General features: G+C 40.3%; 3 protein-coding genes across 3 annotated transcripts in view; 2 read left to right on the plus strand and 1 right to left on the minus strand.

Moving 5' to 3' along the window:
* The first annotated feature begins 229 nt into the window (after window positions 1-229).
* Window positions 230-3,941, plus strand: tmem45b (transmembrane protein 45B). Its single transcript, XM_070917860.1, has 6 exons — window positions 230-262; window positions 1,253-1,450; window positions 1,534-1,746; window positions 1,862-2,046; window positions 2,431-2,573; window positions 3,769-3,941. The coding sequence occupies exons 2-6, from the start codon at window positions 1,261-1,263 to the stop codon at window positions 3,878-3,880; spliced, it is 843 nt and encodes a 280-aa protein (XP_070773961.1). The 5' UTR covers window positions 230-262; window positions 1,253-1,260; the 3' UTR covers window positions 3,881-3,941.
* Window positions 3,942-4,174: 233 nt separating this feature from the next.
* nfrkb (nuclear factor related to kappaB binding protein) lies at window positions 4,175-13,578 on the minus strand. The gene is made up of 25 exons (XM_070917477.1): window positions 13,453-13,578; window positions 13,130-13,331; window positions 12,888-13,015; window positions 12,639-12,810; window positions 12,283-12,387; window positions 12,120-12,193; window positions 11,964-12,045; window positions 11,666-11,861; window positions 11,465-11,576; window positions 11,258-11,384; window positions 11,082-11,159; window positions 10,909-10,985; window positions 10,753-10,799; window positions 10,397-10,457; window positions 10,128-10,302; window positions 9,905-10,011; window positions 9,628-9,751; window positions 9,174-9,253; window positions 8,784-8,980; window positions 8,392-8,662; window positions 8,141-8,305; window positions 7,076-7,807; window positions 5,628-5,734; window positions 5,136-5,271; window positions 4,175-4,845 (listed from the first exon to the last, which is right to left on the minus strand). The coding sequence occupies exons 1-25, from the start codon at window positions 13,576-13,578 to the stop codon at window positions 4,705-4,707; spliced, it is 3,822 nt and encodes a 1,273-aa protein (XP_070773578.1). The 3' UTR covers window positions 4,175-4,704.
* Window positions 13,579-15,328: 1,750 nt separating this feature from the next.
* Window positions 15,329-18,307, plus strand: part of LOC139294769 (ryanodine receptor 1-like) — a 48,722-nt gene continuing 45,743 nt past the window's right edge. The window contains exon 1 of the mRNA XM_070916684.1: window positions 15,329-15,376. Coding sequence (XP_070772785.1) covers window positions 15,329-15,376 — 48 coding nt within the window. The remainder of the gene's footprint in view (window positions 15,377-18,307) is intronic.

The raw sequence follows: 18,307 nt of genomic DNA on the forward strand, positions 1-18,307 counted from the left end.
TTTCACAGCATGTGATACCTGAATAAACAACATGATCTTGAGTCAGGTTTTGTTTTTCTGCCTGAATGTTGTAGCTGTTTCCCAGGAGGATGTCCCTTGGTCACAGAAACCAATGCAAATGAGGGGTGGGGCTCTGTGATGATGTCAATGCAGGTTAGCATTGCAGACAACAGGTGTGCACAGGTTACACAAACCAGCGTGCTCACTCTGACAGCTGCCAAGATTCACAGATTCTTCCAAGCCTTTGGGAGCAGAGAATAAGGTATGTACACTCTGTCAGCCATCTATTTTAACTGTGATAGGAAAGGCTAATGTTCACGTTTAGCATCTGCTTTCAATGAGCAGAGACTATATGTAGAAATTATATTAGTAGTTACAATCAATCTATAGGGTGTGAACTACATCTACCTACAGGCCCATGCCTCCTGATAATTTATGTGAATGTGAGTGTGAGTGTGTGAAAGTGTGAGGGGCAGAAATGATTAGTAGTCCCGTCAAGTCAAACAGTCTAGTCAAGAAAAACTTGTCTGACTGAACATGCAGATCTTGAACACACCCGTGTCTCGTGGCCAGTGACACTGAGGACAACAAGAGGAAGTTAGAAATGGTCAATTTTAAAAGCATGGATTAAGCCACAAACATGACCATGCTTCAACAATATGTCTATTTTCAATTCACATAAGTAGATCAGTGGCACCATTGTATCAAAATCACATTGCTCAGCATATTTTATCCCTAACAGTTTATTGAGTGCAACCAATATTTCTAAAACTGAGATACAAATTGCTTGAGTGTTATTTTTATTCATTCACTTGACAACCCTGTTTGGATGATTTGAATTTCACTTTTGCAAGACAAATGAGCAGCCATGTCTGGATCAACTAAACTGCTCTGATCAGATCAGAGGACAGGATATAGAACATACATTTTCATAAACATTTGTCAAGATTACACTATATACATTAACTGATTAAGTAGCTATATAATGACATTTAGTTTGGTATAACCTTTATGTGCAAGCCATCTACCTGTGCTATCTTATTGTCAGCTACTATTTTTAGTCCTTTTTCCTTGAATTGACACTTGCTTGTAATCATTACATGGCTCAAAACACAATAAAATAAAGCTACGAGCTTGTACTTTAACCTCAAAGTTGAGTCCTCTCACATTCAAAGGAATAAGAGCATTGAGCTCAAATGTTTCCCTCAAATGTATGTTACTGATCACTAAGGTATATTTCTTATGTTTTCAGGCCTACCGATGGCCAACTTTGGAGGACATGCCATTCCTGGCTCCTTTTTCCTGTTCTTTGGCTTCTGGCTAACAGTAAAACACATTCTCCAACACTACTGGAGGACAAGTCAGCCTAAAAGAAGACAGACTATGCCGCCTTTCTTTAAAAGAATTGACTACGTCGAGGGAGGATTTCAAATCTTTGCTTCATTTGTTGGTCAGTTTCCCTTCCATCTGCACACTTCAGGTCTCTACAACCTGTTCTTGACTCATGTCATTTGTCCGATTGTCCTGTCCCAGGTATTATGGTTGAACAATTTGTGGTGGACGGGCCACATGCCCACCTATACAACAGAGAGAACAATTCATGGGTAAAGCTGATGAACTGGCAGCACAGCACAATGTATCTGTTCTTTGGGATCGCTGGAATAGCATTGGTTGCGAGTACTACATCCAAACTGGTGCCAGCTGGTGTTGACCGCCTTGCTCTCTCCTTGGCTCTTTTTGTTGAAGGTAAGCTGTAAGGGAAGCTAGGTTTTAGTGATGCATTTTTCTTTCACATCACAACTATGTCCCTTTAACATGTACTTGAGCCATGTTTTGTGTTTGACTCTCCCTTATCACCAAGGGTTTCTGTTCTATTACCATCTGCACAACCGGCCCCTTCTGGATGCTCACGTCCACTCTCTGCTGCTAGTGGCTGTGTTTAGTGGGTCGGCCAGCACCATGTTGGAGGTGTTCCTAAGAGACAACATTACTTTGGAGCTGCTCAGGGCATGCCTGTTCATCCTGCAGGGCTCCTGGTTCTACCAGGTGATTAGCAAAAGCAGATGCTGAGAACGCCGTAATGTGTTAAACGTGATTTGTGGAACGCTGTGTGAATGTGCCCATACACATTTCTATTGGTACCACACAGTATCAATGTGTACAATATACTCAATACCAACACAAGGAAGGGCCAAGGGCCAAAGCAGTGTTTTTGACAGTTTGAGCCCATTTACTACGTGTGTATACTTTACATATAGTTAATTAATTTTTGCTGCTTCATCAGTACCAAATTTGTTTAATCTTGGCCTATTTGTAGAGACTTGAAAATTGATTGAGATTAGTCATCATTCACACTGACCTCAGACCTCAGAATATTTTGCTTAACATCACAGGCAGTTGGCTCCTTCATCACAATATTTGTCATTTCAGATTGGATTCGTACTTTACCCATTAAGTGGGCCAAAGTGGGACTTGGAACTGCATGACAACGTCATGTTCATCACGATGTGCTTCTGCTGGCATTTAGCTGTGGCCCTGCTTTTAGTCACCTGCACCTCCTCTATGGTTTGGTTGTAAGTATCCCATCCTTTACCTATACAAGGTTTAGAACTAAAATTATATTCATATGGTGCATGTTATCCACTTCTTCACTGTCATGATACCTACATAACAGAGCAGTAAACTGATGTGAATCTGTTTTTATAGACCAACACTACATTTACTCAAACCATCCTTTCCTGTAAAATGTAAAACACATTTGGCTGGAATTCATTCTAAAGGGAGAGGTTTCAAGAGCAAGTAAACAATAGCAAGTTAAACCACTATTGGAATGCAGCAATATGAGCGTGTCTGTCTCATGGCAATGCAGAAACAATCAGCCAAAACAAAAGATGGAACAGGCCATACTTGTTGCCTTTATGATGCATGCAACGCTTTCTGTGAACAGAAAATAGCAGGGCTTTTTGAGTTTCATTCTGGTTACTGAGCCTGAATTTTAAGGTGCCCCGTGAAGTTTTTATGGTCAACATGGTTTTGCTTACATTCGACACTTCTCACCAAGATGCACTGTATCCTTAAGGCCTACTAAACATGTTGAATGAGTGATTAAAATGTTTACTAGGCCTTACGGATATCTGCAAAGCCAAAAATGTGTCTTACCACCTGCATTACCATCAGGGTGCTGTCCTCTAATTTTTTATTGGTGCATTACTAGTCAGCAGTACCTTCATACATGTTTGTGCACACGCTGGTAGAACATGAGATGCACACACACGATATAAAAACTGCTCTGTAGCAACAATATATGGTCAAAACTGAGGACTTGGTTTGGAGGTTCTGAGTACATTTTGGAAAATGTGGCTTTCCCTGCAAGATACTGCCCATAGAACACTTATGAAATTAACTTATCAGCATAATAAGCATAAACTGGGCAGCATGATGGCGCAGTGGTTAGCACTGTCGCACAGGAGGTAAAGCTGGTTAGAGCGGGTTGGGGGTTCAATCCTCGTGTCCTTGAGCAAGACACTGAACTCTAAGTTGCTCCCGATGGAGACCAGGACCTTGCACGGCAGCTCGGTCGCCATCGTTGTGTGAATGTGTGAGTGATTGGGTGAATGAGACTTAGCTGTAAAGTGCTTTGGAGGTTAATTTGGATCATTTACCATTTAATTCGTTAACTCTGAGTAGGCCTGTACAGTTCTTGAGTGGATTGTGTAATTGTTATGTTGTTCATGTGTTTCCTAAAGCCTTTTTTTCTTGCTCTAATAGCACAGTGAAGCGATTCTCAGGAAAGGGTCGGGACATAGAGATTGGAATGCAAAATACATACCCCACAACAAGCTCCCAGAAAGCTTTGCTTGAAGAGTCGGATGAAGAGTGAATGCATGATTATAGTTCTTAGAAAATGAAATCAAATGTAAGTAACATTTCAATGTTAATGGTCTGTGTCTAAGATCAAGTCTGCAGTTTTATAAAATAAACATATTTAAATATGTTTAAATATGATCTGTTGTTAAGGTCTGTTTTAAATACACAAAAGTCCAAGTTACATAAATAGTAACCTGAAATGTATGGCTCCAGTGTGTGGCCTGCTATCAAATAAGTAAAGACGCCTGATGAGAGAACAAATAATGTATTAAAACAAAAATCACAACATTCAAATAATTCAGACAGAGTTAAATCCCACTCAATTCACATTTGCTAATATTGCATTACATCAAACATTTAAAGAAGTGACCGAGAGAACATCCTATTGACAATCATAGAAATCTGAATTGGTAGTTTAATATGAATTGATAAGTTGTGAGGTTTTATTTAGGCAAAATATCAACAGGGCGACTGGTCTTTTTTCAACCACTGAAAAAGTAAATTCAGTCCAGAATTTCTAAGAATACGTTTGTAGTAGTCAACAACCTGGTGAGCTGTTTCACATTATATTTTGGCTACAACAATGTGGACGATAAAATTCAGGGGATTAAATTTAGCTGAGGAATGATGACAATTTTCAACAAACAGGTGATACTTGCAGAAATTTCTGAAATGAATGAATATTTCACGCTGTATTAACAATAACTTCAATGGTGAGAGTAGAAACAAGTCAAATGAGCCTGAAAAAGCTTGAGAACAAAAGTATACCAATAACCAAATACAGGCACGTATGTTGTGCACTGGACCTACGATTCACTGCTGGCTGACGAGATGGGATCACTGTTGAGGTGCAGGTGGGGGATCGGGGGCACATTTGGGCGAAGGTGCTGTTGTGACTACAACTGTGGAAACAGATTTCGGGGAGCCTGTTGCCATGTGCTGCTGGAGCTGCTGCGCCTGAACCGTCTGGATGCGAACCTAAAGGAAGAAAGACGGACAGTTAGACTTGAGATTTTCTGTGTTGGTCATAAAGCAGCGTATGACGATGTTAAGGCAAAACACACTGTATGAGAAAGATTATTCAAAACTCAATGGAAGCCATCAAATAACATGAGTGATTCTTGTAGGTGTAATTACGATGACTGTAAACCACAAGTTAAAATCTATCAACAGGGCTATTGAACAGGTGTTATAAAATACATTATTCCCTTTTGTTGACAATACTTTCTCATGTGCAACGTAAAAAAAAAAGTGAGATGTAAGCTAACCTGTGTGGCCTGTCCTTGCTGCTGAAGCTGCTGGAACTGTTGTGCTGTGACAAAGCTTACTGGTTTGTTCCCTGCGATCAGCTTGGTGCCGGCAGGCATGGTGGTCAGGATGATGTTTCTGCCCAGACTGCTGATACTGCTCAGAAAAGAGAGCAGGACAAAAACATGTCATGCTACCAGCCCAACTGACAGCTGTGGAGAAGGACCCGGTAAATGAAAAATAGATAATACATCAATAAATACATATATTTAAGAGGCTTCAAAAGTGATACTTCAATGTAAACAAAATATACAAACAATAGAAATAAACAGTTGCAAGGCTGTTGCTGTCATCTGATGACAGAGGCCCAAGCACTGTATCTCTAACACATCAAAATAAAGTAATACAATCTTTACAACTAATTTTACATTCTCTTTTTATTCTGTCAGTAAAAGGTCTTAACAACAGAAATATTCTAAAAAAGGAGTAACAGTGCAGATGATGAGACTTACTTTGTGTTAAGACTTCCTTTCACAATGGGTGTGGTCACAACACTCTTGCTCTTCAGTGGTTGGTTGAGGACAGAGAGGGGCACAGTTATGCGTGCAGGTAACTTCCCCTACAGTGTCAAAAAAGAGGATTGTTCTTGAGTCACGTGACTTTCAGAAGGTGTGGTTAAGTACAGGGACATGTTTGAATGTTGTTTCTTGAATAAACAGTGTAGAAAAGATCCATACACACACATTACAGAGTAATTTAAGTAATAGAAAGTTAAATTTCCCATTATTGAGAATGCGCTAATACAAATCGATCAATACTGCAAATGACTAAAAAGGTATAATTTACCGTCCAATTGATTTACTAAGTGTAGACTTGAAGACGGAGGAAAAAGCTAATGAGTGTCTCTTTGATGAATTACAATTCTCTTTGGAGGAAACTATGCAACTCAATAAATCGATTATTCAGAGAAGCAGTTGGGAGGAAGCATTTAGTAGTTTCAAGTCAACGCTCCCATTCAAATATAACAGCCTGCATTCAGATACATTGTGCATTGTGTCTATAGTCAGCTTGCAGCGCACACCTGATATCCAACTGTAACTCAAATGACCACTTATCATCAATGACCACTTTTTTTCTTTGGGAAACTGTGACTGTGGTGAGCAGTAGAAAAACAACAGAATTGTGCTCAGCTGTGTCTATCTGGTATCTGACGTCAGATCACATCAAAAACACATCTGGGTTGTTGACAAATGTGAGCTGTTTGTGGGAGGTTTTCTTTATATATGCAAAGCTGACTGGTTTGTGGTTACATGCTTCCCCCCTACTATAGGTGCTGGTGCTTTTGACTTTCTACTACTTGATAATCGATGACCTGGGTGAGTGACCTAGACTAACATTTGGATGAACTGAAGAACAACATAACACTTACAACACTGCCCTTATCAACATCACTTATGATGTATGATATAATATAATGATCTATCATTGTTAAAAAAATAAACAGTTTGTACAATCTTATTATGTTCTGTAATGTAAGATGTAGTGTTATAAATGTATTATCAAGCATTAAATTGCTGGCTTGTGTCAGTTGGGTATAGAAGGAGGACATGAAACATGTTCCCACAAGAACCAACAGAGTGAAACTAAACAAAGAGTCTAACAGCCCAACAGTGGCCCCTAGAGGACATGCTGCTTCTTACATGTACGTCCTGAAAACACGGTTTGACCCAACTGACTAAAATTGATTGAAATTGAAAATTCTTAGAGCTACACACCCTTTCAAGTGGGGCTAAAAATGTCTAATTAAAATATTAAATACTAAATATTAAGATTCTCTGTGTACTATAGGTGTAATCATATCACACTACATACCTCATCCGATGGGAACTATGGCAAAAACTAGACAAGAAAACCTTGCAATTTCCTTAAAATATGTACAGAAACTGAACAACTCTCTTACTGTTTGTGTAGTAACCACTGTAGCAGGGACCTGCCGCACAGTGGCTGTCGCTGTTCCCAGAGTCAGAGGTGAGCACGAGACTCCAGGAGCCACTGTGATCCCCTTAGCACCAGCCACAACACTGGCAGCCATGGTCACTACATTAGCACATGTAGACGCTGTGAGTGGTTTGCCGCCAGTGGTGGTTGTCATTGTGATGGTCTGACCCTGCTTCTGTGGAATAACTCCGAGGCCTGGCATTATCCGAATGGTGGTGCCACTCTTGTCAGGGGAGGTCACAGTGGAGAAGGTCCTAGATTTTTGGTCAGCCATAGAGACAGCCAATGTGGGCATCAGACGAATGGCTGTGTCTCCTGCAGACTTCAACAAGGTGGATGCAACAGGGCCTGCTTTAGTGGTCTGTACTTCCCCTGTACAGGATATAGCACTGGAGGCAGAGGAAGGAGTAGGGTGGGTCGGCGTCACATGGAGAGTGGCTGATATGCTCTTGCTGCCTGTGGTGGCAGTGCCCAGGAAGTCAGGGGTGAGTTTGACAGTTGCAACTGGGGATTTGGCAAGAGTTGCCATCATGTCTGGGGTGATCCGCAGCACCGTCTGGCCTTTGGCGTCTGTGGTGATTGAAGATGGTGGGAGACGCAGGACATCTTTACCCTGAATGCGAAGGTTTGTAGCCGTTATTGGAATTCCTGCTCCTCCTGGAGTCTTCATTCCCAATTGGCCTGTGATGGACACCTTTAAAGAAAAAATGTAACATACCAACAAATAAATGCTGTGATCATAAACATGGAAAATTACATGTGTTACTTATTTAAGGATAGCTCCATAACCTTTAGACTTTTTTCTGTTGAAACCAGAAAAAGCCAAATTTCCCATTTTAGTTTTATGCTTGAACTGTTCATTAGCATTTGGCATTGAATGTTCAAGGAGTGAAATGTGTTCATCTACCTGTAATAACTAACTTCCAGCCTGGTGGAAACATTCTTACAGGTCCAGACTGTTCAGAAAAGGTCCTATTAGTAGTCAACCTAACTGACTAAATATCCCAGTTGAAACAAACTGGTTCACCTGTTTGATATTCTGGCTGGCGACTCCAGCCAGCACAGCAGGGGAAGCAGGGTTGTTGGCCGGGCTACCAGGTGATCCAGTTTGAGGTTTGGCCACAGCTACAGACAGGGTGGTTGGCACCTGGACTGGACTACTAGCAGTCCTCAGAGGCACAGAAACCACTGCCTATTGATATACACAACAAACACAGACAGAATTAATTATGCATTTACAATATGCAAAACAACAAACACAACTCTTTATCTGGTTACCTGTGAAATGCCCTTGGCCGACACTGACACCGGCATCCTGATCTGGTGAGGGGTCTGATGTACCAGTGTGGCCTGCTGACTTCCTGCCGAAGAGCCCAGACCAGGCTGAGCAGAAACAACCCGTACCTGCGGGAGGGAGCCTGCCGCCAGGTGACTCACTAACCGAGCCGTGTGTTGGGACGTGACTGGCTGTGAAGCTGGTGGACCTGCCTGACTGCTGGGTAAAATGGCTCCCAGCTGGGGCAACGAGGGAGGGGACACCAGAAGAACACTGGGAGAGCGAGAAGGGGCAGAAGCAATAGATAAGAGAAGAGTCTATTTCAAATTACACAGATGAAAAATGGTTGTATGTATTGTACAATATTAATATGAACAACTTGTGTCTCACTGACCCTGGGCTGCTTTTGATTGTATCCGGGACTCCAGTCTTCGTTGGCGTGGTGGCTATGCAGGGCAAGGGTGACTTAGGGGTTCCAGGTGTGTTTGGGGTGGGTGTTGTAGGGGTTGGTGACATGGGAATGGAGCCTATATCCTGTCCTGCCTCCAGACATCCAGGGGTTTTACTGCCTCCATCTTTACTTCCAGACTTCTAAAACATAAATAGACACTGATAAACAACAACTTACAACTCCAAGTGGGAAAACAATAACTTCCACTACAGTAGCATAACTTCAACAGTGTTTTCCACGCAGTAAAAAAGCTAAATGGAAATAGTGTATGTTTTACATTGTGTGCAGCTAGGCAAAGTTTTTTCTGCCGTAAAATGGAGGCAGTGGACTCACAGGCTTGGATGCAGGTTTAGGTTTCTGCTGTAGGGCTTTTCTTGCTTTTGCAGCAGCAGCTTGAGCCTGGTGGATCCTCTCTGGATTGGAGAAAGAAAAAACATGAGAATTTTTCACATTTTTTTCACATCACAGCGATCTTAAAAAGACAGAGAGCATATGCTATGAGACACTTTGCTCATTTGCATGTGAGTGCAATTATAGTATGGCAAAGAAGAGATGGAGGCGACAGAAGGATGGAGGAGTAACCTAAGTTGAAAATGTTCATGTCAAATGTGTCAAGCAGATCTACAGGGGTTGTAGGAAATGAAGTAAATCTTCCATTCAGACAATAGCAGGTAATCAAATTAAACAAATGGATCCTCGAAAACTACAGGATTAGAGATCGTTACACTTCCGCACAAACTTAAAGGGTGGATAGCTAAACCCTAAAGTCAAGCACGTGGTTGCTTACCAAACTCCTCTTGACTGCGACTGCGGTGCAGGTAAATCCAGAGTTTGCGGCCAATGTCGTACTTCACACAGGGGTCTTTCTCATAGTGAAGTCTATCCAGAGCCCCACTGACAACTGTGTTCACCTAAAGAGCAAAGAAAGCTCCTTACACACAGGAAATGTCACCATAAGACAACAACTTAAAAGTCAGCATCTGCCTCTGGAAAGGTAAGGTACAGAGAAAACTAAATCTCTCTGCCAGAGTAAGCTGAATGACAAAAAGAAAAATATATCACACCTGCGCACTGGTGACATCTGGAGCAAGAAACTGTGAGTCTTTCAACAGTTCACAGATCTCTGCCCTTGTTCCTTCTCCATTGGGTAACCTGGCTGCTGCATCCCGCACTGCGGCAGGAAGAGGGTAGAAGTTAGAATTGTGTGATTGGTTTCCTTTGCACACACTTAAAGCACCGGTTCCCCACAGCATGACAATGGAGTCAAAGTAAAACATAAGGTCGCACCCAGAGAGAGAATGGTGACGTATGGTGGTCGGTCTGAGCGGAGCAGTGTGTGCTCCCTGGCTTTGTTGAGAGACATCTCCTTATCAAACACCCCTTTAACAGGCCCCACCACAGACTCAAAGCCATGCATCCTGAAGGTGAAGGCTTTATGTGGCTGGTTGTACCGCTGCTGCTCCTAATAAACAAACAGAAAGTATGTTGGCTTAGCGAGTTCATGATCAGGCAAAAGAGGCAAAATGTTACAGATAAGAAAATTATTCAAAACAAACCTGGATTTGAAACACTTGTCTCTCATCTCCAGTACTGGGCCGCACCACATAATCAGTTGAACTGCTTGGTTAGAGATATTACACGGTTAAGTTCAACAACCATGACACTGCAACTCAAAGTACTTCATTATATTAATGTAAGGCTACAAATAACTCTTTATTTACAATTAAGCTAATGATTTTTTTTTTTATCATTAGCAATTATTTAAATTTGAATTAAAATAAGTTAGTACAAAAGGCATGCTTAGTCCAACCAGCAACCCAAAAAACAACAATCAATTAATTTCCGGTTGATCAACTAACTTTTTTGTAATTATAATCATGATTGCAATGCTTTATGAATCACTGAGTCTTACACTCTTAGTGTGGGAGAAGTAATCTCTAACATGTCTTCGTTTTCTGTCTGTGGAAGACAAAAAAAAAGCATTTTGTCACAAATAAAACAATAAACACAGTAAACATAAATTTAGTAGTATAGCTTAGCTGAAACTGTAAGACAATAATTGTACTACCTTGACGACTAAATCTTTGGAGTCCAGCCACAGCTGACAGAGTGCACTGAGATCCTTCTCTGTATCCAGAGTGGGGCCTAAAATAAGAGATTCACTTTAATCTTCAAGAATACAATCAGCCTGAATACTAATCACTGCATCAATAAGGAATTTCAATAGTTGATCCCTCTTACCAATCCACCTCCACTGCTGAGATTCATCAGCAAATTCCACAAATGGAGAAAAGCCACTGGGGAGTGCCATCATGCCGTCTGATTAACAAACATAGAGAGTTGGAAGAAATACAGGAGTAACATGGGGTGGAAAATAAAGTCGGACCATTTCAGTGTGAGTGACCACTGCTACTTACCTTTAGTCTCCCCAGCAAGAAACTGCAAAGCTTGAAGAACCAAGTCGGACCAACATGGGACAGATGAAAACCACACATTGAGGGAGCTGGCTGGAGAGGACTGCCACATTTGAACTTTCTCCTCCAACTGAGAGATCAAAATAGGCGTTATAATGTGTAGTCAGAACTGTGATCAATTATGTATGTGAGACTGTAATGACTGCATACCACTGAAGTACTGGAAAGGTTTTCTGCCCTCAAGATGGTCTCCAACAGGCTGAAGAAACTGACAGCTATTTCCTCAACGGAAACTGGGCTGCCCTGAGACTCTTCCACAATTCTGCAATAATGACGGTTCTTTACATTACACACACACACACACATACAATTCTGTAAATATTCTTGAGACCAGCGTGGCACTAGACTCACTCCTCCTTGATGTTGGGCAGCGGAGTAGATGGTGTGTCTGGCAGGGAGTTGATGATGTTTGCTGGTGGAGCTGATGGGGTGTCTGAAGGTGCAAGAGTTTCACAGGGATCCTCAGATTCAACTTTTATTGTCCTCATTTTCTTCTTCCTTCTCTCATCTTTTATCTTCTTCTTAGGCAAAGACAGATCAAATAGAGCTGGAAGAAAAAAAAGGAAAGAAATATATCAACTGTGTGTCATGAAATCAACAAAAATAAAAATGAAACTTAGGGATATATAATTATCATTCATTTACTCACGCACAGTCCCCTTCCGACCAATATTCGTTCTTGAAAGTATGTCACCAAGGTGGATATCAGAGGTCATCAAGTCTGGATGGTCCTGAGTAAATCAATCATTAGTGATATACTGTACAAATTAAGACTAAAGCATATTTGTGTTTGTTTTTTTCTTACTGGTTGTCGCTTCCTCTTCTCCCTATGGTTTTGCAGCATGGCTTTCAAGTCCCGCTCCCCAAGTTCTGTTTTTTCTGTGAAGAAATAAAAAGTCTTAAGACATTATATTCACTGTGCTCAAACATTTGAGGAAAATCACCTGGATATTGCAGAAATCACTGACCAGTAGTCTTCATGTCTTGGGTGGAGAGGCTGGGAAGAACTCTGAGCGAGACAGTGGGTGTCGGAGAGGAAGGTGATTGTGGTGCCGGAGTCCATAATGATATGTCTATAAGCATATGCAATGATAATAATAATAAGACAAAAGCACTGGTATGGTCAGTTTTATAAATATACCTTTCTGCACTTGAATGTCATACTGATAATCTTGTAATATTTCTAATTAAGTTTTTTTTTCATCTTCACAGTGCATATTCTACTATTGGCTGGCCTACATCAACATCTTCTTATTAGAGAAGAAGAAGAAGAGACAAAAGGTATTAGTATTGACAGGGATAACTAACAAAAGAAGAGACTGACCGTCATCATCAGATGAAGCATTGCTGTCTCCACACTCAGTTTTGACCTCCTTTAATATGCGGCTCAATCGTCTTCTCACCCTTGGCTCCCGCATTTCAGCATGAGTCTTAGTAGGTAACTTTCTTTTTGGTGGAAAGTCCAGACCATTTTGAACTGCAAACTCCAGCAGCTCCTAAAAACAACAAAACACATTAAGACTAACTGCAAGAGGCCATGTGCCTTTTACTTAAAAACTTTTTACGAAAATACCTTTCTGGAGACGAGGATCTGCTTCAAAAGTCTGTGGTAATACTGCTGAAGGGAGTACAACTGCCGCTTTCTCTGGGACTTGGCACACAATTGTCTGTATTTGACCACCTCAGGATTGAAGTAACCATCTGGGTTGAGATAATGAGAGTCATTATCAGAAAATTCTTCAAATGCTTCAAAAATTCACTTAGTATGATATAGTTTTGTGTTGGTGGGTTAATAAGTGGATAACTAAGAAGCACCTCTGAATAGTTTTTGTGCAAGATGAAGGGGATTTCCAAAGTTAAAGTTGCTGTTGTTGAATAGGTCACTGATGGTGCTGTCCTGCTCTGCAACATTGTTGTCAGGAAACTGTGGCAAAAACTGACGCAGGTGCTGCCTCTGGGAATCTGACAGTACTTCACTCCAGGTGCTTTCACTCATCACAGAGAAGAAAACTTCAGGCTGTTGCAAACAAAAGTAAACAACAAAAATGAATGCATCATCTGCATTGTGTGTCACACACGTGAGCAATGGAACAAAGCAGGAAAGAGCAGCATTTAATCATGAGTGATAGATAACTCACGTCCTCAAGTAGGTCCTCTGGAAGGTTCACTCTACAGTTACCAAGCAAGCATTCCTCTGTGATTTGTCCATCGTTTTCTTCTTTTGGATCAAGATGGTCTGTTAGCATGTGGGTGAGGGCATCCATCTCCTCTGTACCAACCTTTAAGACTTTCACACAGAAAACACATATGACTACAAAGTCATACAAAAACCTCGCTTTAATATGCGCGCTAACGCAAGCTGATGCGTTTGCTTCACGCCATTCAACATTCAACAGTTTTGGAAGAGTTTGGTAGTTCAGTGCTTCAAACGACTAACATTAGAAATCATTCACCAATGTCAAAACATTAGCCACTTTGTACAGTAACGTAGCGCTGCTTAGCGAGCTACGCTATCAGCTAATTTAGCGAAAGAGACAGTTATAACGTTTGGCTTCGTGTTTCAGCTTTCAACGGAAACATTCTATTTCTGTACCGCATATTGGTAAATATGCATATTATGACTACGTTGGTAGTGCTGCAAAAGAACTGCTACTAGTTTAGCTCTTACCTGACACTGCTTTGTGTTTTGGAAATGTAGAGGGACTGTTTCACCGACGTACCGTTTTCTTCTTCTACTGAAATGAATAACAAGTGGACGCTGCACGCCTCTCCTCTCGCGCTTTGCTGCCCTCCACAGGAAATTAGTAAGTAACGTCATGTATACATGGTCAAAGTGTAAAATTACACACAAAACTTTATAACTTCGTTTCTTTTAACATTGTACTTGGTACTTACAGCACTTAGTATTATTATTCATAACTTCGGGACGGAGAAGGGCATAGTTCTCATAGTTCTTATTTTACACATTCAATCTCACATCATGTTAGCTAAACGGGGCTAACGGTTGCCTGGCTTACGTGGTTACCATGGTTGTAACGTTAGCTGTACTGCTAGTATATATCATAGACTATATATGGTGTGGCTATACCTATGTGTATAGTTATAGATAAGTTAGCTGACCCTACAGGTGAAGTGCAAGTTAATTCCCAAGAATTTAATATCAAGAACAGCTAATTAAGTAACTTTTAGCTTTAGTGTATTTTGATATTTACACACATGCATTTTATGCTGAAAAAGCACGTAATATCTAACTCTTATTACAGTATATTTGAAATACGAATATAAATGAGAAATCTAAATAAAGAATAAATACAACTAATACATAAAATAGATAATAAAAATAAAACTTGTCTTTTAACATAAATTATATAAGCTAAATAAATTAATCATTTATCAATTAATGTTTTTATGTATTTTTATTCACAGACAAACACTGACAACACAACCTAATATTACTTTATCTCCCAGCCCCTGTAACCTCAGTTGATTTAAACAAACCAAAAGAATGTCTCACGTAGTAGATTACATTGTGAATAATGGGAAATTCATGAAAATTCATAAAGCATACTTAATCCTAAAGTTGAAGTTTCTCACTGCGAAAAACACTGCCAATTCAATCTGCCCCTTTTTTTTTAAACACCTTTTAAATTGTTATGGCATGATGAGAGTTCTCTAAAATGTAATGTCTTACTTTAGTGCAATCATTTATATTGTAACAAAATAATGCAAAACAGTGGTCTAGATACCATAACTGAGGGCCATCTGAATGGCTGCTTCAGCTTTGTCAGCTTGCTCCACCTCTTTATGATGTTGTAATGAACAGGAATGAACAGTCAATCCCTCTGCCTCATAACACTTGCCAGAGGGAGGCACAGGACCCACAGTGCCCTTCAGAAACCTCCACCAACATTGTCTTGCCTTATGTGGTGGGCATATAGGCACCAGGAGTTACAGAAGTGAGAGTCAAACATTTTACCATTTCTCTCAAGGTTTTACTTTTAATGCCTTGGGAGGATGGCGGAAGGTGCGGATGGAGAGGAAGAGATTCAGTTCCTGCGTACGGTAAGTGATGCTGTCTGCCTCTTCTCAATGTACAACTATTAGTTAATTTATTCAGTCAACAATGTACAATAGCCTGTTGTATATTGAATTGTTGCTTCATAATAGATAATAGACAAACATTTACTGTGTTGGGATACTTTCTTTACGTAGACTGACCACAGATTGACAAGGACAGGTGGTTGGTTTTGTCAGCATTGTTATCTATTTATATCCCAGCGGGTACTTGATATGTAACTGTTTTGTTAGAGAGAAGAAAACTTCTGGTGCCAGGTGACAGTTAACACATAGACAAATGTTAGATACTTTAATGGCAAATAGGACCGTGAAATATGTATTTAAAAGAGTAAATACATGCTTTATTTTCTGTAGTTTGTATTTGGGTCACTTTCATGCTTCATTGCACCTGTGGCTGAGGCAGAGATCAAGATTACAATGGCTTCACAGAAAAACACCTCAAGGTTGTATCTGAAAATCCACTAAAAGACAGAACTCAGTTCTGATTTCAGATCCATCCTAAAGCAAGATTGGAGGCAGCCAGACTCATTTGATGACAAATGCTGGAACTAATAGTTCATTAATAATGAATGGTAGTGTGAACTACTGGACTTTATTGTCCCATGCCTTGTGGTTTTATGGGAATGTGGTTGATTTTTCTTCTTGACTTGTAGGTTGAAGATTTAAAACAGAATAATGCTGATATTGTTGTAAAGCGTCCAGACCACAAAGTCCTCCAACTTCCTGTCGAGCAGTATCACCATGCTCCACACCAAAATGTAATATGTGTGCATCAGATGAATCCACAGGGTGTCAGTTTGTTCTCAGGCCTTTGTTCTACTGCAGCCCCAATTTGTGATTTAGGTAACGTGTAGATTTCAATCTAAATATCTTGCTTAGGGAGGTTTCAGTACATTTTGAAGTTTTTTGAGTTCTAAAATGTTTACGAAAGTGATTTTTAACATACATGCTTTAAAATATTTAGTTTAAATCAGTTTATTTTTGCTGCATTACTCACCGCTGAGCTATCAGATTTCCAGTTTAGATCTCTGTGCCAAAGTCTGCAGAAGGGCATTGTGGCCTTGCAAGCAGTCTACTGTATGTAACACTCTCTATTTGGATCCTCATCTATTGTAGATGTTCCACATAGTGTCACTTGAGTTTCTCTAGACCCTGGTAACTCTAGACCCTGATGTTAGCGTAAGCCAGACACTGATTATCTATAGACTGCATTATAAGTCTCACGTGAAACTCAGTTCCTTGTAGCCACTTGATTATAAGTCGTGAAGCGTGACTGCAGTCTGTCTTTTTGCTTAAAGAAACATTTACTTACATTGAAATTCAAATTCAAGTGCGTTTTCTTTTGCATAGTGATGTAAATGGTTTCAGTTGGCATTGTCTCCTGGCTTGACACTCAGCAGTAAAGTAAAATATGTTAACAATGTGTCATAAAGTTACTGTCAGTCTGCTGCTGTTCACTCTGAACTCTGAGTTCTATATTTACTGTGTGAGGATTAACAGGTTCAAAGCTTGGCCCATTTCTGCACCTGCTTACTTCAGTCCATGCGGGAACTTTACAACTAAAGTAGTACCAGCAGTGTTATTATCAGATGCTGGTGTCAAAACGTTATAGTAGTTCTTAAATGGCAAGTCTTCTAGCAAATGGAGTTTTAGAACCACCCAGCTGCTAGCCTCATGTTGTCAAGATGGCATCTGTCTGTCTGTCTGTCTGTCAGCCTGATGGTGTGCCTGCCTGTGGACACATTCTTGTGCACACAGTAACTTAGGAAACGAACGTGCCAGAAACTTAATACCTACTTGTGCCATATGCTATGGTAGGATTGTCAATTTGTCGGATGGCCTCTTAATATTTTGCTGAATTGCCTTAAAGGTGGAAACACTGTCGGATGCATTTTTTTGCTTCCATCTAATGTGTAGTAAATTATTAGCAAACCACTGACTGGACTTTTATGTCCACTGTAAGGATAGGTGTTTCATTATTATTGTGAAATAAGATATTGGAGTAGTCCATGTGTTCAGAACATGAGATTAATGAAGAGGAAACAGGCTGTACCAACTCCCCTTTACAACACTGCAAACTCACAAACTGTCACTCAGGCAGAATACACAGCTCTATAGTATGACAACACAAAATATAGTTTACACTGAATGAAATGCTTCACTGTACTGCCGCTTTAACGTAAAAACAAAGTCCACCACACCATATCCAAGGTGTGTCATGCTGAGAGTTTGAGTATATCAGTATAAGAAAAATTCCAGGATTGGATCTCAGCTCTTTTTTTGACTGGAGTTTGTGTACTTTCCTTGTCTTTGTATGTGTTTCAATTGTAAATTCTTTCCACACATTGTCAATATTGATTACATGGGTTTTATTGATTACATGGGTTTTATTGTCAGAGTTCTTCAAATCTTAAAACTGTAGCGTGATCAACATGGATGCTGATGAATATCTTTTATTCATAAAAGAATGAACCTTCCTTGAAGTTGTTGGGTGGCCTCTGGGTCATGAAACAGGTTCTGTTAGGATTCAAGGACGAACTTTTCCCAAACATCCTGTCTTCACATGACCTCTAGGCCATAAAACTGACCCCACCAGGCCTCCGAGAGGACGCTAATGGCATTTAAGTGACAATTGGCCAATTTTACGACTCAGTACAAAACCAGCCAATCAGCACTTTATATTTTGCAGAGTCTGTTGCTAGTTTGATAGCTTCATAAACAACTATAATAAGACACAAACTAAATTAAATTACATAATAGTTTAATCCAATTGGCAACTATGTTGAACTCTAAACTCTAAACTAAGCTGAGGTGAAATCTTTAATATTCCTCTCGTCAGCAAGCTGACTAATTGCAATATTGAATCATTGCAATGTGGGCCAATTTATTTTTCCTGGCTGTCAAATCCTAAATATC

Source organism: Enoplosus armatus, chromosome 13, assembly GCF_043641665.1.
Source record: "Enoplosus armatus isolate fEnoArm2 chromosome 13, fEnoArm2.hap1, whole genome shotgun sequence".
NCBI lineage: Eukaryota > Metazoa > Chordata > Actinopteri > Centrarchiformes > Enoplosidae > Enoplosus > Enoplosus armatus.